This window comes from Podospora anserina, chromosome 1, assembly GCF_000226545.1.
Source record: "Podospora anserina S mat+ genomic DNA chromosome 1, supercontig 6".
Taxonomy (NCBI): domain Eukaryota; kingdom Fungi; phylum Ascomycota; class Sordariomycetes; order Sordariales; family Podosporaceae; genus Podospora; species Podospora anserina.
Genome location: NW_001914851.1, coordinates 1,001,038 through 1,024,794, shown reverse-complemented (window position 1 = coordinate 1,024,794; position 23,757 = coordinate 1,001,038). Strand labels below are relative to the sequence as shown.

At 53.8% G+C, this 23,757-nt stretch overlaps 7 protein-coding genes across 7 annotated transcripts; 4 read left to right on the top strand and 3 right to left on the bottom strand.

The window, feature by feature from the left end:
* Positions 1-271: 271 nt before the first annotated feature.
* Positions 272-1,065, bottom strand: PODANS_1_24170 (uncharacterized protein; the record flags this gene model as incomplete). The annotated part of the gene is made up of 3 exons (XM_001906709.1): positions 272-581; positions 653-763; positions 842-1,065. 3 exons carry the CDS (start codon positions 1,063-1,065, stop codon positions 272-274), a joined length of 645 nt encoding a protein of 214 aa, XP_001906744.1.
* A 423-nt stretch (positions 1,066-1,488) lies between these two features.
* Positions 1,489-2,200, top strand: PODANS_1_24160 (uncharacterized protein; the record flags this gene model as incomplete). The annotated part of the gene is made up of 5 exons (XM_001906708.1): positions 1,489-1,536; positions 1,602-1,616; positions 1,836-1,986; positions 2,052-2,117; positions 2,175-2,200. The coding sequence occupies 5 exons, from the start codon at positions 1,489-1,491 to the stop codon at positions 2,198-2,200; spliced, it is 306 nt and encodes a 101-aa protein (XP_001906743.1).
* Positions 2,201-3,586: 1,386 nt separating this feature from the next.
* On the top strand, positions 3,587-7,458 carry PODANS_1_24150 (uncharacterized protein; the record flags this gene model as incomplete). The annotated part of the gene is made up of 2 exons (XM_001906707.1): positions 3,587-4,141; positions 4,189-7,458. Coding segments are annotated over 2 exons (3,825 nt in total), but the record flags the coding sequence as incomplete, so codon positions are not given.
* An 843-nt stretch (positions 7,459-8,301) lies between these two features.
* Positions 8,302-10,015, top strand: PODANS_1_24140 (uncharacterized protein; the record flags this gene model as incomplete). The annotated part of the gene is made up of 2 exons (XM_001906706.1): positions 8,302-8,923; positions 8,985-10,015. The coding sequence occupies 2 exons, from the start codon at positions 8,302-8,304 to the stop codon at positions 10,013-10,015; spliced, it is 1,653 nt and encodes a 550-aa protein (XP_001906741.1).
* A 974-nt stretch (positions 10,016-10,989) lies between these two features.
* Positions 10,990-14,005, bottom strand: PODANS_1_24130 (uncharacterized protein; the record flags this gene model as incomplete). The annotated part of the gene is made up of 4 exons (XM_001906705.1): positions 10,990-12,271; positions 12,686-12,734; positions 12,787-13,848; positions 13,909-14,005. 4 exons carry the CDS (start codon positions 14,003-14,005, stop codon positions 10,990-10,992), a joined length of 2,490 nt encoding a protein of 829 aa, XP_001906740.1.
* Positions 14,006-16,147: 2,142 nt separating this feature from the next.
* PODANS_1_24120 (uncharacterized protein) lies at positions 16,148-20,400 on the bottom strand (the record flags this gene model as incomplete). Its single annotated transcript, XM_001906704.1, has 3 exons — positions 16,148-16,786; positions 16,850-20,069; positions 20,225-20,400. The coding sequence occupies 3 exons, from the start codon at positions 20,398-20,400 to the stop codon at positions 16,148-16,150; spliced, it is 4,035 nt and encodes a 1,344-aa protein (XP_001906739.1).
* Positions 20,401-21,987: 1,587 nt separating this feature from the next.
* On the top strand, positions 21,988-23,324 carry PODANS_1_24110 (uncharacterized protein; the record flags this gene model as incomplete). The annotated part of the gene is made up of 2 exons (XM_001906703.1): positions 21,988-22,498; positions 22,666-23,324. The coding sequence occupies 2 exons, from the start codon at positions 21,988-21,990 to the stop codon at positions 23,322-23,324; spliced, it is 1,170 nt and encodes a 389-aa protein (XP_001906738.1).
* Positions 23,325-23,757: the final 433 nt, after the last annotated feature.

The window sequence follows — 23,757 nt, the reverse complement described above, 5'->3', positions numbered from 1 at the left end:
ACCGAGAAAGGCTATATGCTGAAATGACTGCCAACATTTCTCTGTTCTGTATCATGGGCAAAGTCTTGCGTTACCGTGTCAAAGTTGCAAGCCCCATCTTGCACCAGCTGAACGGAGCAGTTGCGCGTCAAAAATACTCCAGTTCTTTTCAGTTGACCATTCTATAACTACAACAACACACATTCGCCGCTTCAACATGCATGGTCACACCGTAACCCCTTTCTTGTTCCGTGATATGTACATTGACGCCCAGCCTCGCTCTTCCCCCCTTTTATTTGGTCCTGACGATCTTCAACTTACCGGGCGAGTAGGTAAAGTTGTTGGCGTACGCCTTGGGTGTGAAGGCACGGGTGTTTGGCTCCTGGACAAAGTACTCGTATCCCTGTTTCTCGGCAAAGGCAATAGCATCCTCCTTGGACTTGAAGGTTAGGTGGGTGCCCTGCATTGAATCGGCAGAGGACTGCCAACCCATGAGGGGGTTCTCCCATCTGTGGCCCTTGCCGAGGACGTCCCAGTCCATGCGCCAGCGGGAGCCCTTGGCGGTGCCGGATTGGGTGGCTGGTTTGGAGGGTTGGTAGATACTTTGGAAGACAAAGTTAGACAAATGCATCTTCCATAGAGGCGTAGACCACAGGACAAAGGGCAAACAAACCGGACTGTACGGGCTTGCAGCTCTAGGGGGGCGCCAGAGATTAGGCCGGCAGGGAGAGTGAGGTTTTCTTCGGAACCATCCTGAATGGTCTTGGGTACTGGGGTGAACATCCTATATCACCCAATATCAGATATCAAGTTGTGCATGGTTGTAGAGATCCATATCAAAATAGTTGTGGAGGGGTCGTACGAAGTGGCCTGATCAACAGGAACGTCATAGTCGGGCGCATTCCGCTGAACAGGGGCCAGGTCCTCTGCCTTGGCTTGCTTGGGAGCCACGGCGGTCGAAGAGGACGAGGGGGTAGAGCTCTCGAAACGGCGGGAGGCGGGGAGGATGCTCGATCGGGGGGAGAACGTTGCTGTGCGCAGCAGTCTGGCGGCGGCGGCGGCCGTGGAAGGGCGTAATGAGGCCATTATATGTTGGTGTACTGACGAGGATGGCTGTGGTCGTCGTCGAGGTGAGGGACAAGTGAAGCTCGCACCGCAAGCTTCCAGCGCAAAGCTTCAATCGATGGGGGGCGAACTTACAGGTCGTCGGAGCTGCTGGCTTGACTGGGACCTGGCTGGCTGGTGCTTGCGTCGAGGTGCGGCTTTTGACCCCACTATTGGTGCTCTGATTGGCCAACCGGAAACAACCGTTTTGCGCAACAACATTCTTGCTAGCCGGATGATTGGGGACCTTGCGTTTTCCCGCAGCCCTTCCCAGTTGGACCTTAACAGCTCAATTCCGTCAATCGTTGCCGACGACGACGACACTTCGCTCCATTCGACCCGAGCCGACTCCTTCTTGTATCGAATCCGAAATCGCGCGAAAGCCGCGATTACCCCTCTGCCAAAATGAGCTTTGTCACTCGCCGGGCGCTTTCGACCCTCATCCCCCCCAAGGTAAGATCCGGATGCATAGGGAGGACTGCAGCCAGGTAGGGAACCTTGCTAACTCACATTTCCAGGTCGCTTCCCCCAAGGTACGTCTATTTTGATTCACTCCGACATTGCGAATCGACACTGGAAAGCCAAATGGGATCTGGAAAGTTGGTGGTGGGGAGGGGAGGGGAGGACTCTGAAGTGGAATGAGGGACGACGACATGGACGACGGGATATTGTTGGACAGAATACGCTTGGAAATGGAGAATTCGGACAGGTCAACAATTTGAAAGGGGTCATTAGCTAACGGAGGAAACTAGGCCATTGGTGCCAACCCCGATGCCGTCCGCATGCAGCGTGTCGTCAACTTCTACTCCAAACTTCCCCGTGGCTCCGCCCCTGAGGTCAAGCCCACCGGTCTCCTCGGAAGATACCAGGCCAAGTACTTTGGCAAGAACCCCAGTGCTGCGCGTAGGTATCCCTGTATCTGTCGGAGACACGACAAGAGGGAGTATCAAATGCTGATCATGTCATAGCCATCGTCCACGCCATTCTCCTGGTCCTGATCACTGGTTACGCCCAGAACTACTACTTCCACCTGCGTGAGTCTTGAATGCAAAGAGCTCGGGAGTTGAGGCTTGCTCTCTAACAAATAATAGGTCACCACAAGAACAACGCCCACTAAGCTACTCAGCCGGTGTTGTGGAAGATGACATTCCGCTTGGAGTTGACTCGGGCGTGTATATAACCTGTTACCGAATAGAGTGAAGTGCCTACGAGACACTTAGCAACAGAGTTGTTTCTTTTATGTCTCTGCTAGCTGCCTGGGATGGCGCTCTACCAAGTGGCCAATGGTGCAGCCTACGGTCACTGTAACCCGATTTCAATGTGGAGATGAGGGTCGGATATTCCCAGCTAGGCTCAGAGCCCTTGCGCGAACTTGCTGTTCTACATAAAGTCCAGTCCGCTCGCTAGCAAGCAATTGGGAGGATGCGCGAAACACCACCTGTACAATCAAGAGGCCGAATATCTTCAGTCCTAGTGATGTAGTTCTCTAATTTTTCATGAGCAAGTTTGGCATGTGAGCTCTACGTGATCTTTCTGTTTCTCTGATGATGGGCATTGCGGAATATATCAGGCATGACACACAAAAAGTCAAGACCATGGTTCAGCCTAGGAAGCGCGATGCCTCTCAGTCGAAGCATGATTGCTAGAGGCCCTTGGTGCAGAGATACTGTACATTTATTCGACTAGGACTGGCAATGAACAATCTATACAAACTTTGCCAGATCCTGAACTCAAACATATAGAGATTTTCCCTTCATATAGTCGCTGGCTCGGGACTGGTTGTCTGTGGAGGGGCAGAGAGTAGATCTTCAACAAAGCACAGACCACCACCCAGCGCTAAGCCTGAAGCGATGACCCCGGCAGCTCTGACCTCTGGTTGCCAACCGACCGAGTCGTCAGTGCTGCAAGTGGGCAAAAAGACCTCCGACCACCACCAGCCGCATCGCCTCACAGGACGCTTCCTGCCCTCTCTTTCTCCAACGACCCTTACCTCACTCCCCCACGACGACCCAAATATTGACCCGCGACCGCGAGGTATCACCGTTCTCAATTATCCCCAGCATCTTCAGGGTCAAGAGGTACGTATCTCGCTCCCAACTAGACCGGCCGGGCCAAGTGGGTTGCACACGGCGAACAAAAGTTGCGAGTCGACCTGGCTCAGTCCCTCCGTTGCGCGAGGCCCAGCCTTCGATCTGCTCCGCGCTGCACTCTCGAGCAAACCACTCCCGTTGCTTCCTGGAGCTGACCGGAACCCACCTTTTTTTTCCTACAGAAAACATTACAGCATCGTCTATCTCTACGCTACCACGGCCTAATCTGTTCTGCGCCGAACTGCGATCGGACTATTCCCATCCACGATTCGAATCCACGAGTATTCCACGCGGATGATGGCCACTGAGTCACCAAAACAACGATCCGATGAAGCTACCATAACTTCTGACGCCCAACCCGTGAGTCTCGAGAGCTTCCCCCCTTCTTCTCAGGCGCACCCCGCCTTTGCTGACTGTTTGTTTGCGCATGTGTACAGTCCACCAAGGTCGATACTAACCCGGAAAATGTCGACGTCAACCGAACGCACATAAATGGCGCCTCGACCGACGACCTTGCAAACAAGCATATATCCGACATTATCGATGATCTTGTGAACTCGGCCGAAGTCAGTGTTAGTGGAGGGTCCGACAACGAGGCGTCTAAAGATGGCTCCAAGGGCAAGGAGGACGGCGCCGGTCATCCTAGACCTTCGTCGACCATCAAGAAGCCAGCGCCATTCAAGGCCATCAGTGTCAATAAGACCTTCCTCCACCAAAAGGGCACGGCGCCTCCTGCTCAGACCAAGCCGCTGGAGAAACCTACCGTCACCCTCAGCTCCTCCCCGACCCCATCCAGCACTTTGAGTTCATCTCGACCCCGATTGGTTGCCAAGACCGGAAGTGGCTTGGTTGCAAAGTCCTCTGGCGCAAACGGAGGGAAGTCGGGATCGGCTCCAGACGCAAACGCAGTCTGGAACAAGAATCGACGTGAGCAAGCATCATGGAATTACATGGCAGTTGTTGCTGTTGTGAGTAGTTTGCTAATACATCTTCACTAGCCGCACCCCCACCGGAGCCCAAGAAATATACGGATGAAGAACTTAAGAAGTATGGCATCCATATGGCGAGCCGCCTTGGGCCCGAGGACATCAAAGGGGAGAATAACTGGGCAGATATAGAAGATGACGACGAGGATTGGACCCCCGAGGCCATCGTTTGGGCTGACGGAACGAAAACTACCATCCCACATGTCGATGACCATCATGCAATGCCAGCTTCTGCTTCCGCGCCCCAGGCAGCGCAAACAGCATCAACGGGCGAGTTGGCTGTCCGGCAAGCATCACGAGAAAGTGAGAGTTCAGCCAAAACGAAAGCCTCGGCCCTTGTTGCCCCACCGGCTACTGCTCCCGGTCCTGGTCCCGCACCTAAGACCCATGTACTTGGTGGTGGCAAAGGTCTGGTGTTGAAGGGTGCTCCCGAGAAACCAACGCTTGTAGCGAAGCCACCTCCTCCGCCCGCCGCGATAAAGTCGCCATGGGCTACAATACCAAAGGTCGACAAGGTCTCGCCGATAGCAGCACCAGATGTGTCTGGCCCGCCAGTTTCCAGATTCCCTCCACGTGATCCCGCCCTTTCTGGCGACGCTCGCCTGGCGCCCAAGGAGATCGCTGCCGATGATTTTAGTAGGGCCCCATGGCGCGATGGTCCACCGCACAGCAACAGAGAATTGTACAACTCGCAGTCTGGCCGCTATGAACCCGTTTCTGATCGCCGGGGTACGGTACGCTCTGATGTGCCACCAGGTCGACAACCAGCGGTCTTGCACCGGCCTGCGCATTATGACCAGCAAGGGCCTTTTGAACCTTCTGGTCCATACCCGGGAGCCAGGGATATTGAACAGCCTGGGCCTTATGGCCGACGCCGTGGATCGTCCAATGTTAGTGGCGGTAGCGGAGCCCTGCACCGGCTTAAGACTCTCGAGCATCCGATGCCACCCCCAGAGCTCATCAACGCAAGACGTGGGTCTATGACAGTCGGCAGTGATGGCCCAGCTTCGCCACGCAACTTTTCACCGTCCGGCGGTCCTCGTCATCCCCAAGGCTGGGCTCCCCGAGCTTCTCCTGCGATGACACATGCCATTCCATATCATCAGGCACCATCCGTGGCCAGTGTACAGGATGCTGCCCCCGCAACCATCCAACAATCCCCACTTGTTCCCGCGGCAAGCCTTGTTGGTGTTACTGAGCAGGATATCGAATTGCAGAAGAAATTGATGAGGGAAAGGCGCGAGCTTGCCCTGAAGCGTCGTCAAGAACAAGAAGCGAGAGAGGAGGCCGAAAGAAAAGAGCGCATTCGCGCAAAGCTGGAAGCGATGGGTCCTGCCCCTGAATCTAAGAGCGCCAAGATGGCCGCCGCCAAGGACCACCCTCCAGCTCCAGCTCCAGCTCAACTCCGTGAGCCTGTCACGCAAAAGCCCACAGAGACTCATGAGCCCAAGCCGAAGGAGGATGTCGATCCGGGTGCTGCACCCGAACCCGAACGGAAGCCTGAAGCTCTGCCAAATGGATCACCGGTGCAAACCCTGGCAACTCTGGACAGCATCGACGCACAGCCGCACACCCACGCCCACCCTTGGCCGAGCACAGGCAAGCCCGTTGAGCGCTATCAAGCGACTCCCACCTGGGGCCCTCCACAAGCTGGACCTGCTAAAAACGTTTGGGGCGCTCCGAATAACAATCGCACTCTGGGCAACGGTACATTTGTTTCTGATTTGGGTACTACGCAACTCCCGCATCAGCTTTCGAGTAAATCTGGACCTGGTCCTATAGCACCGCCAACCAGCGTACGCGGGGCAATGGCTCCCACAACTCGTTTGCCGCCGATTGGGCCCCCGAGACCTGGACCCCGGAGTGAACAAGCTCATGGAGGAAATGCATCAGAGCCCAGGCAGACTGCCTCCTCCGCCTGGACTAACAGCGCCAGCACGATAGGCTTACAAGATGAACTGTTTGCCAAGATACTGGGCGATTCCGCCTCAGAGCGGGAGCGTCGTCTCAAAGAATCTGGTCGTGGATTGAATGACCAACCGCCTATCAAGGATACTTGGCGCCCAACGAAACTTGATGCTGACGGCAGGCGGATAGAAGCTGCCCCGAAGCAGACGGTCAAGATTGGCTCTGAACATGCTTGGGGCGCCGCTGCCGAGGTGAAGGCCACAGCCTCTCAGCAAGAACCGTCGGCGTCGAGCAATGGCCCGGCCGAGTACGGCCACCTTACCCAGAGTACTATCAATACTCGGGATATCTCGACAACTTCGATCCTCGGTGTCCCGACTGCACCCCAGCATGCTCGTGGGTCTCGTTTCTTCCCCCCTTCCCGTGACGTGCGTCTTGAGAGTAGCATGGAAGTTTCTCGGCCCAAGTCACCGTCTCCTCCTCCACCAGACATGGCTGGTCACCCTGCCTTCGATGGGGATGTTGCCCATCCCCACGTGTCTCTGCCTCGTCCTCAGCCCGTTGTTCGACTTCCTCCATCCGCATCTAGCGACAGGAGAAGCGCCATAGCCGCTGGCCAAGGCAAATCCCACGTTCCAAGTTTCGCTTGGGCCAAAGAAGCTGCTTACAAGGAGTCTGAACACCCCCCCGCTGGATCAAACGCAGGCAATCGTCGGCCATCATTCAACAAACCGGAGAGTGCCTGGCAGGCAAGGTTTGACAATCTGCTCGGTGGGCGCAAGGCTCACTCTGTCAATCCCAGGTCGCCCGGCCTCAGATTCGGAGATGAACCAGTCCACATGGCTTCCGAGCCATGGCCTAGTTCACCTTTCTCTCACCCCTCTTCACCGCTATCTGGCAAGGATGGATCCGTAACCACTAAGGGGATGGCGGAAGACTGCTTTGAGGAGCAAGAGATGGGATCGTTGCCACCAGTGAGGATTCCTAACACAGTCTCCGAAGCGGCATGGCAGCCGTCTCCCACGCCTAAACCTCTCCCGAAGAAACTCTATGCAGTTCCTTCGAGTGCTGATTCCATCACTTTCCCGGTGCCCATGTCCGGGGCTGGCACTATATGGTGCGTGTCCTTTCCCGGAACCGAGAGGAAGGAGATTGTGGTTCCCTACGGGCGGAACCGCAGCAACCCCCGCCGTGGTGGTCCGCGTGGTGGCCGGAACACCACTGCACCCCATTACAGGCAAGGAGGCAAGGGACGAGATACACCATCGTCCTCTGTTGATCAAGGCTCGAGCTCCACGGGTGCCAATCCCTCGCATAGTCGAGGAAGTCGTGGCAGCTATCGCGGGCGTGACAATTGGTCTCGTAACACCCCAGCACCCATTCAAACATAGAGGAAGTGGGTGGATGCTGACATGGTGGCAAAACGGGCCAGCACAGTGGTATAATTCTTTCTTCCTTGGTGCCGTCAACTCCGTTCTATCGACAAGTAGAAGTCGAAGCACGATACCACGGCACTAAGTATGACGGCTAAGCGATATACTGGCCTTCGTTATGTTGAACCTGTGGCCTGAGGTGCGGCGGTCCTGTACGAGTTTCTGAGCCAGCCCCATTCTTTGCAGCGACATAGTCAGTCGCATTTTCTGGAGTCTGGCCACTTCTTGGTTGATTTCTTTCGAAGCAACACGGATTTCTCCTGTTTTGTCGCACCAACATGGCCACTAGAGGATGCATTTGTTGAACGGAAGAGTGGGGACTGTCAACTCCCTGCAATGAGTTTGTCTGCCAGGTTCTCTGGATTCACATGGCAGCTCAAACCGTTAGACAGGGCAAAAAGGGTGGGACCGTGGAAAGTGGGATATGAGTGCAACAGATGCTTGTTCAGGCTTTCATCCTTTGGAACATTTGCATTAGGAAGGATTCCAAAATGGAGGGAATGGTAATCCGGTAGGATGGCAGGGCACAACTGGATGTTCTTGACACATTATAGCACGGGTGTCTTCCATCAAAAAACAAAGGGTGTACAAGAGAAGGATGAGGACTTGTCATTTTTATCTGTAGTGTATGGACGGCATAATTCCATCATGAGTTTTTCAGCTGAAGCATGGGGCGGTAGGCAACTGGAGTAACATTGTAACTTATTAGTTCAGTGCAGTAAATGAGCTCATGATTGTATGTATTATTTTGGTACGTTTCTTTTCGAGTCTCGCCTCGTATGGTACCAATGACTTGTCAGTATGCGCATGTCAATATTTGGTCGCCCTTTTCGGGGGAGACAATTGTCATTCGCCCCGCACCTCCTTCCGCCTCTGGTCGTGTTTTGTTGTCAAGAGGCCTTTCTCCACTCACGACATCAAACCTCGGACTTGGCCATTACATTCTTGCCTTCAGTCATCACTTTAGTTGGAACCGCGCAGTTTTCTTGCCATTGGTTACATGATTTGGTCAAGATGGCGCCAACAACATCTGATAAGACGATTTCAAACTCCATATACACCTCACCCACGCCACCACTACAAGACGTCACTAACCAGACACTCGACCCTGAAAGGGGTGCTTCCAGTTCCAAGAAGGAGCTCATCAACTTTCTCAGAGGCTGGCCCTCCCCGTCCTTGTTATCTTCCTCCATTTTACAGGCCGCCTCGACGGCGCTCCTCTCTGACCCCTCCCTGTTCGTTCCTGCCTTGCAATACGGCCCAGACCCGGGGTACCAGCCTCTCAGAGAGGAATTGGCTGTCTGGCTGGAGAAGCAATACTCAACCAGCACCAAGAGCGAGGAGATATGCATCACCGGCGGCGCGAGTCAGGGGTTGGCATGTGTGCTGGCTAGTTTTACTGACCCGTCTTACACCCAGACTGGTAGGTGTCTCACCCATGGCCAGTTTTTAGAGACGTTATGCTGACAGTCAATGTCACAAAGTATGGGCCTCGGCGCCCTGCTACTACCTCGCCTGTCCCATCTTTGAGGATGCCGGGTTTGGTCCAGGACGCATAAAAGCCGTGCCAGAGGACCAGCAAGGGGGCATTGATATCGACTTGCTGGACACTTTGCTTCAAAAGCACGAGGCCCAGCACCACCAGCCAACTCACAAAGGAGCAGAAAGGAAAAACGCCGGCCCCTACAGAAAGCACTACCGCCATGTTGTCTACCTCGTTTCGACGTGCTCCAACCCTTCTGGGACGACCATGACGCTGGAGAAGAGAAACCGACTGGTCAAAGTCGCCAGAAGGCACGATGTGCTGGTCGTGAGTGATGATGTCTACGACTTTTTACAATGGCCTATCCTGCCAGCCTCCCCCTCGTCTGACCTCGGCCCGTTGCTCCCGCGCCTCTCAGACATTGACTTGTCATTGGGTCCCTCAGAGCCCGCAACAAGCTCTGGGAAATGGTTCGGCAACGTTATTTCCAACGGCTCTTTCTCCAAACTGCTGGGACCCGGTCTCAGGACGGGGTGGGTTCACGGCACACCAGACTTCGTCATGGGGCTGTCCCAGACGGGGGCGACCAGGTCGGGAGGCGCGGGCAGCCAGTTTGCTGCTGCGTTGTTGGCTGAAGTGATGAAGGCTGGGGAGTTGGAGAAGCATCTGCAGGAAACGGTCAGGCCCGGTCTGCGGAGACGACATGAGCTCATCATGGAAACGATCAAGCAGGAGTTGGGAGAGTTGGGGGTGACGGTGGCTGCGCAGGATGGGGATAGGTTTGGGGGGTATTTTGTTTGGTTGACTTTGCCGGGGGGGCTTGACGCAAGGGTGGTGGCGCAAAAGGCCAGGCAAGAGGAGGAGTTGATCGTGGCAGAGGGGGAGATGTTTGAGGTGAGGGGAGATGAGGAAGGGGCGAAGTTTAGGGGGAATATCAGGTTGAGTTTCTCTTGGGAGGAGGAGCACAAGATCACAGAGGGGGTAAGGAGATTGGGGCGTGTGTTGAGGGGTTTGTCAGGCGAGACTCGATAGCTGTCGTCAAGGGTAACAAGGTGGGTGTTTTTGGAGGGGCGACTCTGATAGGTAGAAATAACATCACACTATGTTAGGGCCGAACTTTGCCACCATGAGACACATCAGCCTCGACTGTCCATAACAAGGAGGGAACTTGATCTTCTCGTCTTCTTCTTGAGCCATTACGCAGAAAGAGATGGTAACCTGCATCGACACGCACCAAGCCACAATATCCAGCAATCAAGAACTCCATCTAACAGTACTATACACAAAAATAACCCAACCAAAGCTCGTCTCCCCATTTCATCTAGTTTCATGTGCATCCCTCTAGGTAACCGCTTCTATCCCCCCTTCCCCGATTTTGTTTCGCCAAGTTCGCAGAGAACAAATCTAGCAAGATAGCAACGGCAAGCAAACCTTAAGCCTTGTTGCCAGAACCTAGAAACGCAAAAAGAGCCATCGCACTGATCTCCGTGACATTAGGGATAGCCTGAACTATCACCGAAAAGCGGCAGCGAGCCAAGCCCATAGAACATCAACCTTCATCCAACCCGATCTTTCTTGAGATGGCGTCTCGTACCCAACCCCTACTTGATAATGATAGATGGAAGTATCTCGGCTTGAGGATGTCGTGCTCTCCTATCGACAGACCAAGCTCCAACCAAAAGGCCTGCGTAACATTTCCGCACTTTTGCTACTCGGTGTCCTCCCGGGAGAACAAAACTATGCGGTCATGCTCGTCATTTCCCACAAGCTGACATCCCTTTAGCCGAAGATACAGCTGAGCGTAACGGTAGGTCACATAACGGCTTGAAACCGAACCTTGGATAATGATGGCTGGGCTTCGCAGCTGAAGATGCCCACTTGTCTTCCTGCTGTTGCGTTACCGCAGTTCAGGCGGCATCGAAGCAATTTTAGGAGCCGGGTGAGGGTGATGAAAACGCAGTCGCAGGGCGCCATTACCTTCAGGATACCCGATGCCTTCAAGCCTCCTAATTCCTCATCAACCCCTGCCGCATCTTCTGAAACTCTTTGAACTGCAGCTCATGGTTCTCGCATGCGGCTAGCCACTTTTGTCTGAGTGGCTTGTCCTGCTCCAGCGAGTTGACATATTCCTGATAACCATTGTCACCCATAGCACTGACCCATGAGAAGCCCGCCGAGTTTTGTTGAGCCTGGCGTGTAGAAAAGTGTGTCAACATCGTGCCGTTCCATTGAGACCAAGCAATCATGTAGGCCTCAAACTCCTTGGTATATGTATTCCAAGCTGGGCTCCCTAACTTGACACCGCCAAAAGCAAGTGTTGTCGGAACTTTGGGTGCTTGGGGAACAGGTGGACAGGAAAGCGGCGTAGGCTTCATCTGAGGTATGGGAATTGTGGCTGAGGGTCTGGATTGGAATGGCAGGCTTTGGCCCAAATCGGCAAATGAGTTCAGTCCTGTTGCTTTCTGGCTGAAAGGCGCAACATTCTCAAAGTCTGCAAACACATTCGGTCTCATAAAGTCGTCCGTGTCTTCGGACCCTGCGTGAGTTGGGTTCACTTTGGGCATCTTCTGTGTACCGTTGACCTTTGGAGGCAGAGGCGGAGCAGCGGTTGCAGTGGTGCCAACATGGCCAGCTCGCCACTCCGGCTTCGTCGGTTCAACAGGGATGGGTCGGGCTTCGTTGGCCGCAGGCGGTTGTTGAGCTGTCGTTTCAGAAACGGGAGGGTCGATATCCATGGCGTTGGGGCTTTTGGGACCACTGGCGTTGGCTCTTCCGGTACCTGCCTGTGCTCGGTCCTCACCACTACTATCGTCCTCCTCTGCCATTCCAGCCGGTCCTGCTGTTAGGCGAACTCCTCCGCCCCGAGTCTTCTTGAGAGGTTTGACTGGTCGAGTAGGTGACACTGATGACCTCTGAGCCGCTGTTGGATTAAAGATGTTGACCTTGCTCAATTCCTCCCACTTCTTGGCATCGAAGGCACTCAGCTTCGGAGCAGCCTCTTGCTGAGGCATGGCTGCTGCTGGTTTCGGGGATGCATTGGTAAATGCTTCGTATGAGGTCCCGGAATCTTGTCGCAGTGGGGATTGTCGGCCACGGCGTCTCGCTCTCGTAAAGGCATTATCTAGCGGAGAGCTGGGCGAAGCCTCAAAATCACTCCCAGCGCTGAACTCAAACCTACCCTTGTCTTCGGCGACAAACTTCGTATTGATATTATCGGCGCTGTGTCTCGCGAACCGGGCTGTTTGGATGGGAGAGGTCGGGTCGTCATCGTCGTCGGGCACCGCGAAACTGACAGTTTGACCGGCGTTAGCATCACACGTAGGCCTTTGTGGTTGTTGCCCATCCTGAGTTGGTCTGGGGCGTTTCCGTGAAGAGTTTGTCCCCTTCTTGGCCAGCAACACATTCAGTTGGTCGGTCAAGTCGTCTTCGAAAAGACTCGAGCGAGAACCAGCCCGCTGGACTCCACTTGGAGTTTCATACATGCTGTGCTGCGCGCTGGAAGCGAAGGAGTACTTGATTTTACTGTAAGCATCGTAGCCGTGAGAGCTCTCTGGAGGGTGGTTGACGCCAGGCTTGGTAGCGCCAGATCCAGTATTACGAGGGCAAGACTTCTCACCAGTCCACCCACACGGAGGCGGAATCTGAGAAACTCTGCTGAAATAGTCCGGATAGGGGTAACGAGAAGAAAGGGGTGCGGCATACACCTTGGGGCCAGGCTTGGCCTGAGCAGAAGCTCCTCCGTTTACTGTGGCTTTATGACGTTAGCAACGCACAAGTTCATTTCTAACAGGTTCGGGTCTCACCGTTTGCGCTACTATTGACTGATGAGGTAGAGCTGGTGGCGGCTCCGCCAAACCCAGCCGTAGTCGGTGGTGCGGAGTCAGGCGGCTGGGCAGTTCGGGGGCTGTACCGGGCGCTGGCCTTTGATTGAGCTGGAAAGCGGGGGTTGGTGGCTGTCTCATGATATGGCGGCTTCTCATTGCTCGATCGTCGGAAACCGTCAGAACCCACGCTGGCACTTCGTTGGCGATTAGGAGGTGCAGGCGGCGCCTCAGCGGGATTCTTGCGCGCGTTGTCCTTCATGCTCTTGGCCCGGTTGACGTTCAGAGGCTCGAATGGGTTAAACTTTTCCCCCACATTGGTAGCATAAGGCGTGCTCTGCCGATTATCCAAGAAGGTGTCGCCGAATTGTTGGGTCAGTGGGTCAACGTACTCAGACGTCGGCCGAGGTTTGTCAGTAGGGGCAGCGCCGGCTGCTGAGGTGCTCCCTGAGGCTGTGTACGTGTTGTAGTGATGATTTTTAACCGGCGGTTCGTCGCCTGTTGGTGATGATGGTGTAAATCCTGTCTTCCTTGTTGAGTTTCCACCAAAGGCAGCCTGTTGCCGTCTTTCCTGAGCCGCGCTCCTCGGGGTCGGAGGAGCATCTCTCGGTCTCGGTGGGACCGGGCGCGTTGCCCCGTAGGCAGTTTGCGGATTTGATGCCCTGGACCTTTCCCAAGCCTCCGATTTCGATTGTTCCCTCATTGACTCCGTCTTCGTCTTTGGCTTTGCCTGCCATTGCGAGTATCTTGAAGCTCCCCCGGTGCTGGCTGTGGTAGTCGGCCGGGTGGGCATCGGAGGTCGTCTCTGCGGAGGTGCGCCAAACTTCGAGTTTATATCTTGAGAGGTATTCATGTATGGGTTGCCTCTGACGCCTGACGCACCGCCGTAGGCGGCGCTCCATCGCCCCAAGCGCGCGCGGTGGGCATCGTACTTTGCTTTTTGCGAGGGGTCGGTCAAGATCTCATGGGCTGTTTGGATGAGCACAAACTTATCCTTCGATAGTTCTTCGTTGCCAATGTTGCGATCTGGATGATACTTAAGAGCTGCGTAAGAGTTGTTAGCACGAAATCATGTTGAATAGTAGCCAGTTTGGTGGTTCCTACCGAGCTTCTTGAATTGCTTTTTGACCACTTCGATCTCGGACATGGATGGGAGTTCGAGATCGGCATAGTAATCGCGTTCGAAATCTGGCTTGACCATTGTGATCTGATATTGGGCTAGGGCACGCCCTACCTGTCCCCCTTCCTGCCAAAGATACCAACTGTAGGAACAACTTTTGCAAGCGCTTAGATTCGAAGTTGGTGAAGAATTTCCTCCACTCTAAGTTCCAAGTCGGAAATCCCCAAGCAAACAGTGAAAGAGCAAAATGGCGAACTGTCTGTTGCCTTGGCTATGCAAGGGGACAAACTTGGTGGCCCCCTTGTCTGGCCGAGCCCGTTTGATTCCGGGTGAAGGCAAACGGTGCCGGATGGTCGGATAGTCGACTGGCAATTGGGGCCCGACGCAGTTGTCGTGGGCGGGGGCGGGAAACCAGATCGTGTCGACGTGGGAATGGTGCCGCGTTCAAGCACAGCTTCGCACGCGTTGTTTAGCACAGAGGCAACTCGAGGGGTTTGTTTGGAGGTCGCGGAACCGTGACAGTACGTTGAGGGTAGGGATCGAGTCGCAAAACCGTGAACTATTTGGTGGGGCAAATATTGGACAAAAAAATGAAAGTCGAAAGTGGGCTGGCTGGGTGGGAGCAGGAACTCGGTCTCGGCGGAGCCAGCAGTTGGAGGCAAGTGATGAGAGGTGGAAGGAGCTTGCAGGATGTCGTGCTGACAAGTCGAGCCGTTTCCGCAGAGAATATTCGGTGCGTGTTGGAAAACTGCGAATGTTGGTTTGTGGTTAGCCGCAATTCGAACAGGCGCATGCGTTTGGGAACACAAACACGCCGCGCGCTGGCAGTAAGTCCCAATCCTCGTGTCGCTCGGCTTACCTCACTCACCAACAGGAAGGCGAGACAGGAACTGCCAAGCTGGAAACCGCCGGTTCTGGAATGCGGAGAAAAGAGTGACTGCTTTTCAAAATAATGACAAAAGACACCGAGTATGTAGTAACCTCTTCTTGCACCTCGACCCTAGTATTGTTCGGAGTGTGCTCAATCTCCAGCCAGGTCAACAGTCAAAAAAGAGGGCGCCTGCCGCAGCTCACTTGATCGAAACAATTAGGTGGGGTCTACTTCAGCTGTCAAGGGCAACTGGGAGCAAGGCGTGGAGGGGGGGCGCCATTAGCGCGTGCTCTATTTACACCAGCGTCACAGTGAATATGACGTACCTGCTGGTCCCCTGTTCCCGCCCTGCCTGGTCCACTGGCTTTTCCTTTTTCAAGCTGGTGAACCTGGGCCGGCGAGGCAGGGTAGCTGTGTCTATAGTACTTTGTACAAAAGCTGCAAGAGATGCTGCTTGAGAGGAAAGAGAGCGAAAAGCGGTGAGGCGTCCTAACTGTCATCACCACTTGTTGCCGCTATATCTCACAAGTAGGAGTTCATCCGAATCCTTTCACCCCATACTTGTGGGTTGCGGGGTAATAATCGGCGCCTCTTCTTGAACCTAGGACTACCCACCTAAGATCCTACTATCACCATCATTCTGTTGCCCTCAGTCCCGCCCATTCATTTCCACTTGATCATCATTGCATGATATCTCCGCACGAGGTGTTCTTCCCCCCTCCATCATATTCAGATTGGAGATCTTGAGGGCCAGAAATGGTTCCAGTGACTATTGTGCTGAAGCATCAGGTCACGGGACATTTAAATGATAGGATGACCAGTCCCGGATGGGCTGAGGCTATGCTATACTATCGTGGGGGAGATGAACTTGTCATCTGCCAGAACCCGAGAACCCTCGTAACGTCAGCTTGCATAACAACAGTGTGATGCGTACTCAGCAAGCCAACTCTGGGCATCCTACGAACACCTCAAACATGGAACGGGTCTTTTACTTCAAGATGCGAAGGACGTGTGAAGAACATCAAGGCATCGTCCGGGTTAGGGTTGTGACGACGAAATCCGCTAACGAAACACATCGGACATAAGCAAGACACAGAACAAGATTGCAAGTGGCGCCAGATTGAAGTTCAACAGGGCCGGCCATACATAGCATACTCCTATTCAAACTTGATATCTTTCCTTCCATGCGCTCCGTCATGCTGACCATTCATTCCCGAGATGTACATGGAAACACCTTTGTCGTTATGAGACCCTTGCCTTGATATCTCTAATTCCCCACAACATATATGATACACTTGTTACCGAAAGATTAAAACAATGAAACTCCCAACAATGCATCTCCCCTCAGAATGTTATCCTGAAATGTCTTTGGACAACTCGTAACTCCACCCACCATCCCGTCTCATCTTGTCTCTGGCCATATTATCCTTTCTGACTTCGTCTTCTGTCAACCTATCCGTTCCACTCCAGTTGGCCGAGCTCGTTCTCGCCCTGAATCTGTGCCATCTGTCCTTGCTCTTGCTAAATACCTCCTCCATGTTGAGTGGGGCCGGTGGTCCAAAGACTTGCATGGGGTCCATGCGTTCTTGTGCCAGCAATGCCTGTTTGAGAGCTGGTGAATCTGCCCAATCGGCCACCATGATATGCTCGTCTTCATCATCGTCATCGTCATCCGTCTGAATCTCAGGGAGTTCAATAGCCTCGCCGTTCTGGAAACGGGGAGATGACCGAGTCGCAGTCCTGTTGACTGACTTTGGAATACCACCAGCGCCAGGCCGAGCAGGGGTCTTGTGGGGATTTGCCGCCTGTCCTGTAGGGCGGTTGGGCGCAAAGGGAATGGCACCTTTGGCGAATTGGGCTGTGTTGTGCAAAGCCGGCTTGACGGTGCTGTGATGCTGTGCTGTGACGGTGGCCTTGAAAAGGTCTCTACTCGCACTGGGCGGAGGCACGTTGGCATAGCCTGTCGAGAACATGGACTTGTTGGAAGGGTCCTGAGTGATCCGTTTAGCATCCTCCCAGATTACAACCGCCACGGGGCCTGCCGGTCGACTCACCTTAAACCCAGCCGACGGCCTCATAGACGGTGGCTTCATTGTCCGCTGCTGGCTGTCGGCCATCTCAATGTCTTGGTCAAAGTCCTCGCTCACTCTGATAGGTTTGGTCTCCTGGGTGGTCTTTTGTGACTTGGATTTGGAAAAGCCCTCATTCTCTTGCTGGTGTGGACGCTTCATAGGCGCTTTCCCGCTTGCCAAACTCTGATTGACAAGTCGACTTTCCTGATGCATAGTGGAACCCAGCCGAGAAGGAGGCCGCACAGGAACCTTGTCTGCCATGCTGTAATCAGGAGGCCCGTTCGGCTGTGACCTAACAGCCGGAGGGGGTGCTCTGGTGGCCTTGGCTTTTTCAATACGCTCCCTCTGTTGCTCTTGCTTCTGGGCAGCAATGCGTTTCCGTTCAAGCTCGGCTTTGGCATCACGCTTCCGTTGAGCCTCGCGCTCCTCTTGCTCCTTCCGTTTCAAGGCCGCCGAAGAGGCTGATGTCTTGAGATTGGGCAATGACTTCTTCTCGTTCAATGAACTCTGGCTGGTCTTGTTCTTCACATGCATTGGTGGCTGCTGCTGTGGCTGACCTAATGTCTCTTGGAGGTTGGAGGCCAGGACGCTATTTGAAGGATGGAACTGAGACTGTTGAGAACTGGGAGGATAAACGCGCATGACGGTTGGCGCTTGTCGAGTCGTCTTAGAGAGCGTCTCCTTGGTTGGCTTGACTGGGCGCTTGATGCCCTGCGTCCTGACTGACGATGCAGTCGTGGGTCGCTGAATGGAAGACGGGGGCATCGCCATAGTGACTGTCGAGGTCGCATCGGCCATATCGACATCACCCTCATCAGAGAGACCTTGATCATCGGCTTGGCGGTTGGCCCTTCCCGGGCTGGTTCGGGTCGACTTGGGAAGCGCCTTCGGAAGTGCCTTTCGTGATGGTGCCGGTGTTTGTAAATCCTGGGGTTGGGGTCGGTACTGAGAATGAGCGGCGCGAGCTTGTTCTGCACGTGCTTGTTGTTGCTCTTGCTCTCGGTCCTTCTGCAGGGCCACTTGCTTTTCCATGGCAGCAAGTCTTTCCTGCTCTTTGCTGAACACGCGCGCCTTTTCGTCCTCTTGTTTACGTGCCTTATCCAACTTCTCCAGTTCTTTTTCTGCTCGCCTCACCTCTTTCATCTCCTTCTCTTTGGCTCTAGAATCCTTCTCCCGCTCCTTGGCCTCGATCTTCTCTCGTTCGGTAGACGCTCTAGTTCTCCGGGTGCTGTTGGACCTGACTGGACTCAGTGGTCGGGAAGTGGATGAAAGCTGCTGTGTGAGGTCGGGGTACATCACGTTGTCTACCGATCTGAAAGACTCAACAGATGGTCCTGGATGAATACCAAGCTGCACAGTGGAAGGTGAGATCATAGCTTTGCCTTCAGCACTGATGGCTGCGCTTCTTACATTCAAGTTCTTGGCGCTACTCAACAGGGAAGACAGCTTATTCTTAACCTGCTTCAGGGGGTTGTCTCGGAAAGCACTGCGAGTAGGCGATTTGCTGGGTGTTGGCATGCGACCATCCTCTTCGACAGAGGGCAGAGTTGGCTGGGTTGCCGTCACGATCTTTTTGAGAGTAGCACCATCACCGCCCTCAAGTTGCGCAAGTGTCGGAAAAGCAGGCACAGATGCGGACTTCGAATGCCCCGGAGTGCTGTTCTGCCACTGTGGGCTAGCTTGGGCTTTCCAAGCGGTGGCGGGGCTGCTGGGGGGCATATCATGCTCAGTATCGCTCACCGACGACTTGCCTGCCACATTCTCCATATCTTCGACGGAGAGGCTCTTGCGGAGTTCAGGACGAGGGTTATATGGCACCACGGCAGGGGCTGTAGTGACAACATTACTTGGGGCCGCGATCCAGTCCTCGTCATCGTCCACTGGGAATGCTCCGGGAGTAGGAGCTGGTGCATTCGGTTTTGCGGGTGATTGTTTCAGCTTGGCTTCTGTAACGGATCCCAAGTTGGCCTGCGTCTGACCTGCTGGCGGAACGAAGAGATTCGCCAGTGATTTGGAAGGTCTTGGGCCAGCAGTCTGAGACTTGCCCAACATGCTGATCTGATCATGCAACAGCTGAGTGTAAGTCTTGCTGTGTTCCGCTATCCTGGTGGTGTTTTCCAGCTGAGCAGTGAGCTCCTCGTCGACATCCATGTCCTCATTGTCATCATCATCTGAGTATTGTCTGGTGTTGCCCAGGCTCTTGCCACCAGTGTGGCGATTATAGAAGCTTGGGCGACTGAAATCCAAATGGCTCGTCCTAGATATCCGGCTGCCGCTCTTAGAGGCCAATGGCTCGCGGGCGGGCAGAGAGGCGAAGCTCAGACTGCTCTTGCGCACCAATGGCCTGATGGGACTTGAGGCCTCTGATGGTGACCTAGCATCCTCGGCATCCTCCTCCGACTCCTCGTGTCTTTCGCTAGAAAAATGTTCCGTAGGCTTCGGGAAACCCCTCGGAAGACTAGACGTGGTCTGCTTTACAGGCGACGATTTTGGAGGGGATGGTTTTCGAGGCGATGAAGACGACTTCTGGGGCGACGCTGGCTTCGTCGGCGCTTGCCTCTGCGGTGATGTTCTGACGGGTGACAACCTGGCAGGGTGTTCGGTCTTTTTAGGAGATGGTACTCTTGGCGACATCATTGCGAGTTTAGTTCGAACCACAACAGGACTGCTGGATTGTCCCATTTCCGAAGAGAAGCCACCACTGGCTGAGGCATAGGTTGTAGGCTGGCGTGTCTCGTTCTCATCAGCAGCGTCAAATTCGTCCTCGGCGAACGTCAGAGTTGGACTCGGTTGTTCTGCAAGACCGCTGGGGACATTGGGTTCGCCATCTCCTGTCTCGACATCAGGCTGTGGGCTGTCGACCATATCGACGTCATCGTCCTTGTCACAATAATCCAAATTCACCGTGTCGCAACTTTGGCTGCCATGATAACCGGAGTCCGTGAACAGGAGGGAAGATGGGGCCGCAACAGCTAGGGCAGGAGGGGGCGCTAAAATCCTTGCTGGGCTGGTACTCTTGGAAACTGTGGGCTCGGGCTTGTCTTCGGCTACCTGAAATTGTGGCAATCGCGCTGGGCTTTGACGTTGAGTGCTGCTGAATGAATTAGGCGCGTCCTTTGGTGTTGATGAAAAGACATCGGACAGTGGCTTCAAGATACCAGTTAGCATTTGACGCGTCATATCCGCCTCCAACCACATTTGCCTACCACGCGAGTTTCCAAGGGTCTGATTTTCCGTGTTGTCATGGGCGTTTTCCCACGCAATTTTCCGGGTGTTTTGAAGAGTTCAGCGACATTCCTGTCAAATGTAGTCAGCAGCATTTCCATCGTCGTGCTAAATCATCATGCAAGACCATACATCTGGTTTTCTGAGAAAATCTCGGCCATGTGCTCATTCAACCAATCTAACTCATTTCGCGCCGAGAAAGAGAATTCTTCTATCTCTGACTCGGCGATGTCGAGGGCAGAGTTCCGTTCCTCCTCGACCCAGGCGGCCGACCCGACCTGAAGTCGAGGGCCCCCTCGAAGTGCCATTGTTCGTCGAGTGAGGTCGCCGTGATCGGTAATGGGGTATGGCGTTTTCGTGGCTCTTGGGCTTGTTCGGCGCGTCTCGAAGGTCAACCAAGGGCGTACAGGACAATTGCAGAAAGGGAAGCAACAAAAATAACAAGAAGACAAGAGCGAGGAAGTGGGTGGATTGTAAGACTCAGAAGGGATTACCAGGAGCCATCAGGGAAGGGAGGGTGAGGATTGATGGTTGCTTTGCGAAAGTTGTGGGTTTGCAGAGCGGGTCGTCTTGATCTGGTTAGCCATTGTTTTGATTCCCTCCAAAACAGGAAAGGTGCAACCTGGAGCATTTTGGTGGGGTCCTCCCGCTCAACTCCGACGCCTGTTCACGTGCGGGGCACTGGACCTGTTTCAGTTCATTCTTCTTTGCCCATCTGCACTCAATAACCTTTTCTCCGGGTTGCATGCCAGTGCTATGTACAGGACTGATATTTACACCATAACTTCTATTTCTATTCATTAGGACATGGAAATTAGCACCTACTTGGTTAAAGGCCTTAAAAGATAGCACATCATGCAAGCTCTATCGCTTTCAGCTCTCCCTTTTTCAACCCTTCGCCAAACATGATCCCATGGACATAGGCGTCCACCACAATCCTGAATTGATCTCCGTTAGGCCTCAATGTTAACGGTGCCTCTGCGCGCCAGCAACAATCCAGATTTGATATCCATCTTTTAGAAGCTGCTGGCCCATTACCAAGATAATGCAATTTTGCTGAGCTTACCGGTACTTAGGTCATGGTACGCTTAAATCTGCAGCAACCGCTGGAGGGAACGATGAAGTCAAAACAACGCCTCTGAGACGAGGCAGTGCCATTTACCTCTTATCGAGTCCGGATAGAGACTCGTTTTTGGTATAAGGTCCCCTTGCAAAGGAACTTGACGTGAAGCGGGGAAATTGGTGTTGCCTACATGGCAGACCCTGAGAGCAAGTGCGGTGCCAGGTTTAGTAGAAGATAGCTGATAGGAGTATGGCGATAATAATGAGACAGTCCACATGTGCTTGTATGGTGTACCAGTATCTTGTAGCGTCTCAAAGAATAACGCTTCGCATATGGTGAACAGACCAGCGTCTATGAAAATGGTTCCTTGGCTGAATTCATCATGCGTATGGTACGAGTCGAGTGGTTAATGGGCAATTGAAAGACCAACACATCTAGGGTTGGCTGCAGCTTCAGGAATGAGCAGCAAGATTTGGAACATCAGAGTGAAAGTCATCGAGAAGCAACATTGAGTTTTCTGAATTGGACTCGAAACAATTTGAAAGAGAGGATAGATATCCACGAGGGTATTGACGTTTGGATTGATCGATCTTCAAGGGAATTGCTAGGTGTGGCAACCAGGACCCACTTTAAGTTTAATGGCTCCGTCGCGTTCAGCAAAGAATAGGTCGCGTCGCGCATCACCATTTGCAGCTTTCAGAGTGTTGGATTGTCCTTGTCCTTCCTTGTTCACCTCCAGAATTAAGCAGCAGCAGCGCGGCAACACATTCCAGGTCCACCAGCGTTCAGCCGATCTTGGATTAATCTTTTTAATTCAAATTCATTAGCCTAGATGGAGGTGGAGGTATCAGATTCGACTGACTGGTTGGGAACGCCGCTCGCCAGCTTGAAGTCCGTCGAGGAGGCACTCCGCTGCCATGTCTGCAAGGACTTCTTCACAACACCGATGCTTACCTCCTGCAGCCATACATTCTGTTCGCTTTGTATTAGGAGGTGTCTTACCGCCGATAGCAAATGCCCGCTTTGCCGGAAGACTGTCGACCTCTCCAAACTGCGGGGCAACGGTGCCCTGCGAGAGGCAGTCGAAGCATTTAGGGGAGTCCGAGATAGCATTCTCAAATTCGCAAGAACGCCAACGCCGGCTCTACCGATATCTCCTAAGAGAAAAGCGACCGATGTGGACAACTCCGACGACGAGTTTCAGGAAAGCAAACGGCCAAGGAGGTCTACGAGAAATCGCAAGGCAAGGGAACCACAAGCATCCAGTCAACTGACTATTGAGGATTCGGAGGGTGACCTGCAAGATGACAATGATGGGGAAGATGAATATGTGCCAGAGCCTAGTACGTTGGGCCCGTTCTAGCCGCCGAGGACAAGGCTAACTGATTCTCAGATGACGGACTGGTCGCGTGCCCTATATGCGAACAGCGCATGAAAGAAGTTCTTGTCGACAGACATCTTGACACCTCGTGTCCAGGTGAACCTCAGCCTCAGCCAAAACGCACGCCAGCCGCCAGCCGCTCGATCACCTCTGCCCTGCGATCACCCTCCAAGAGACCACCAGCCGCGGCTGCCAAGGCCCCCGAGCGTCTCCCAACTCTTCAATACTCTATGGTGAAGGATCAGGCTCTTCGGAAAATCATGCGAGAGCTGGGTCTGTCCACTGCTGGCAACCGAACGATGCTCGAAGCAAGACACCGAGAGTGGCTCACACTTTGGAATGCGAACTGCGATTCTGCCAATCCCAAGACCCGCGGGGCTCTATTTCAGGATTTGCAGGTGTGGGAAAGGACTATAGGCACCATGGCACCCACCAGCTCCAAAGCAGCCAGCACAGGCGCTCAAATCAAGGACAAAGATTTTGATGGTGGCGCTTGGGCGGCAAAGCACGACTCTTCCTTTAAAGACTTGATTGCGAACGCGAGGAGAAGTAGGCAAATTGCTGAGCAAAAGGCCAGAGAGGCTGCTGCCGAAGAAGCTGCGAAACAAGAAGCAAGCTCATCAGTCCCACAGCCTTCGGTACCAAAAACGTCGACACCATCAACGGCGGAATCAGCCCCTTTGCCACAAACACCAGTGTTACCGGTTCAACCGCCACCACACCCGTCATACTCTCACCCGGAGCGTTGGCAACATCAACCCCAACCAACGCACTATCAACAGCCATAAATGGCTCGGCCAACCCAACGCTACCCTCAGCCCCCATACCCGAGCGACACGAGGAGTATAGACACTGGCCTAACGGCTCAAGAGGTTACTGACCTACCCAGGCTCGACAAGTAGAAGGGACACAAAACTGGCCTTGGCTGGGTGTTGTAGTACATTCGTAGAAGAATATAATCTGATTTCAGTTGCTGGTTGAGCGAGGAATGTTGTTTTAGCACAGATGGGGAGCAAAACTTTACACGCGGCATAAAGCGGTAGACCAAGGGGGTACCTGTGATGTGGGAGGTGGGTTTGGCAGACCTTCTCCGCTTCAGCATCATAGATTTTAGCCGCATCCACTTTGCATCTACCTTACCTATAGATACGTAGTAATAATCACTTTTGGTGGCTGGGACGAGGCAACGAGCATAGCTAAAAAGCCCTCCCCCCCCCCCCC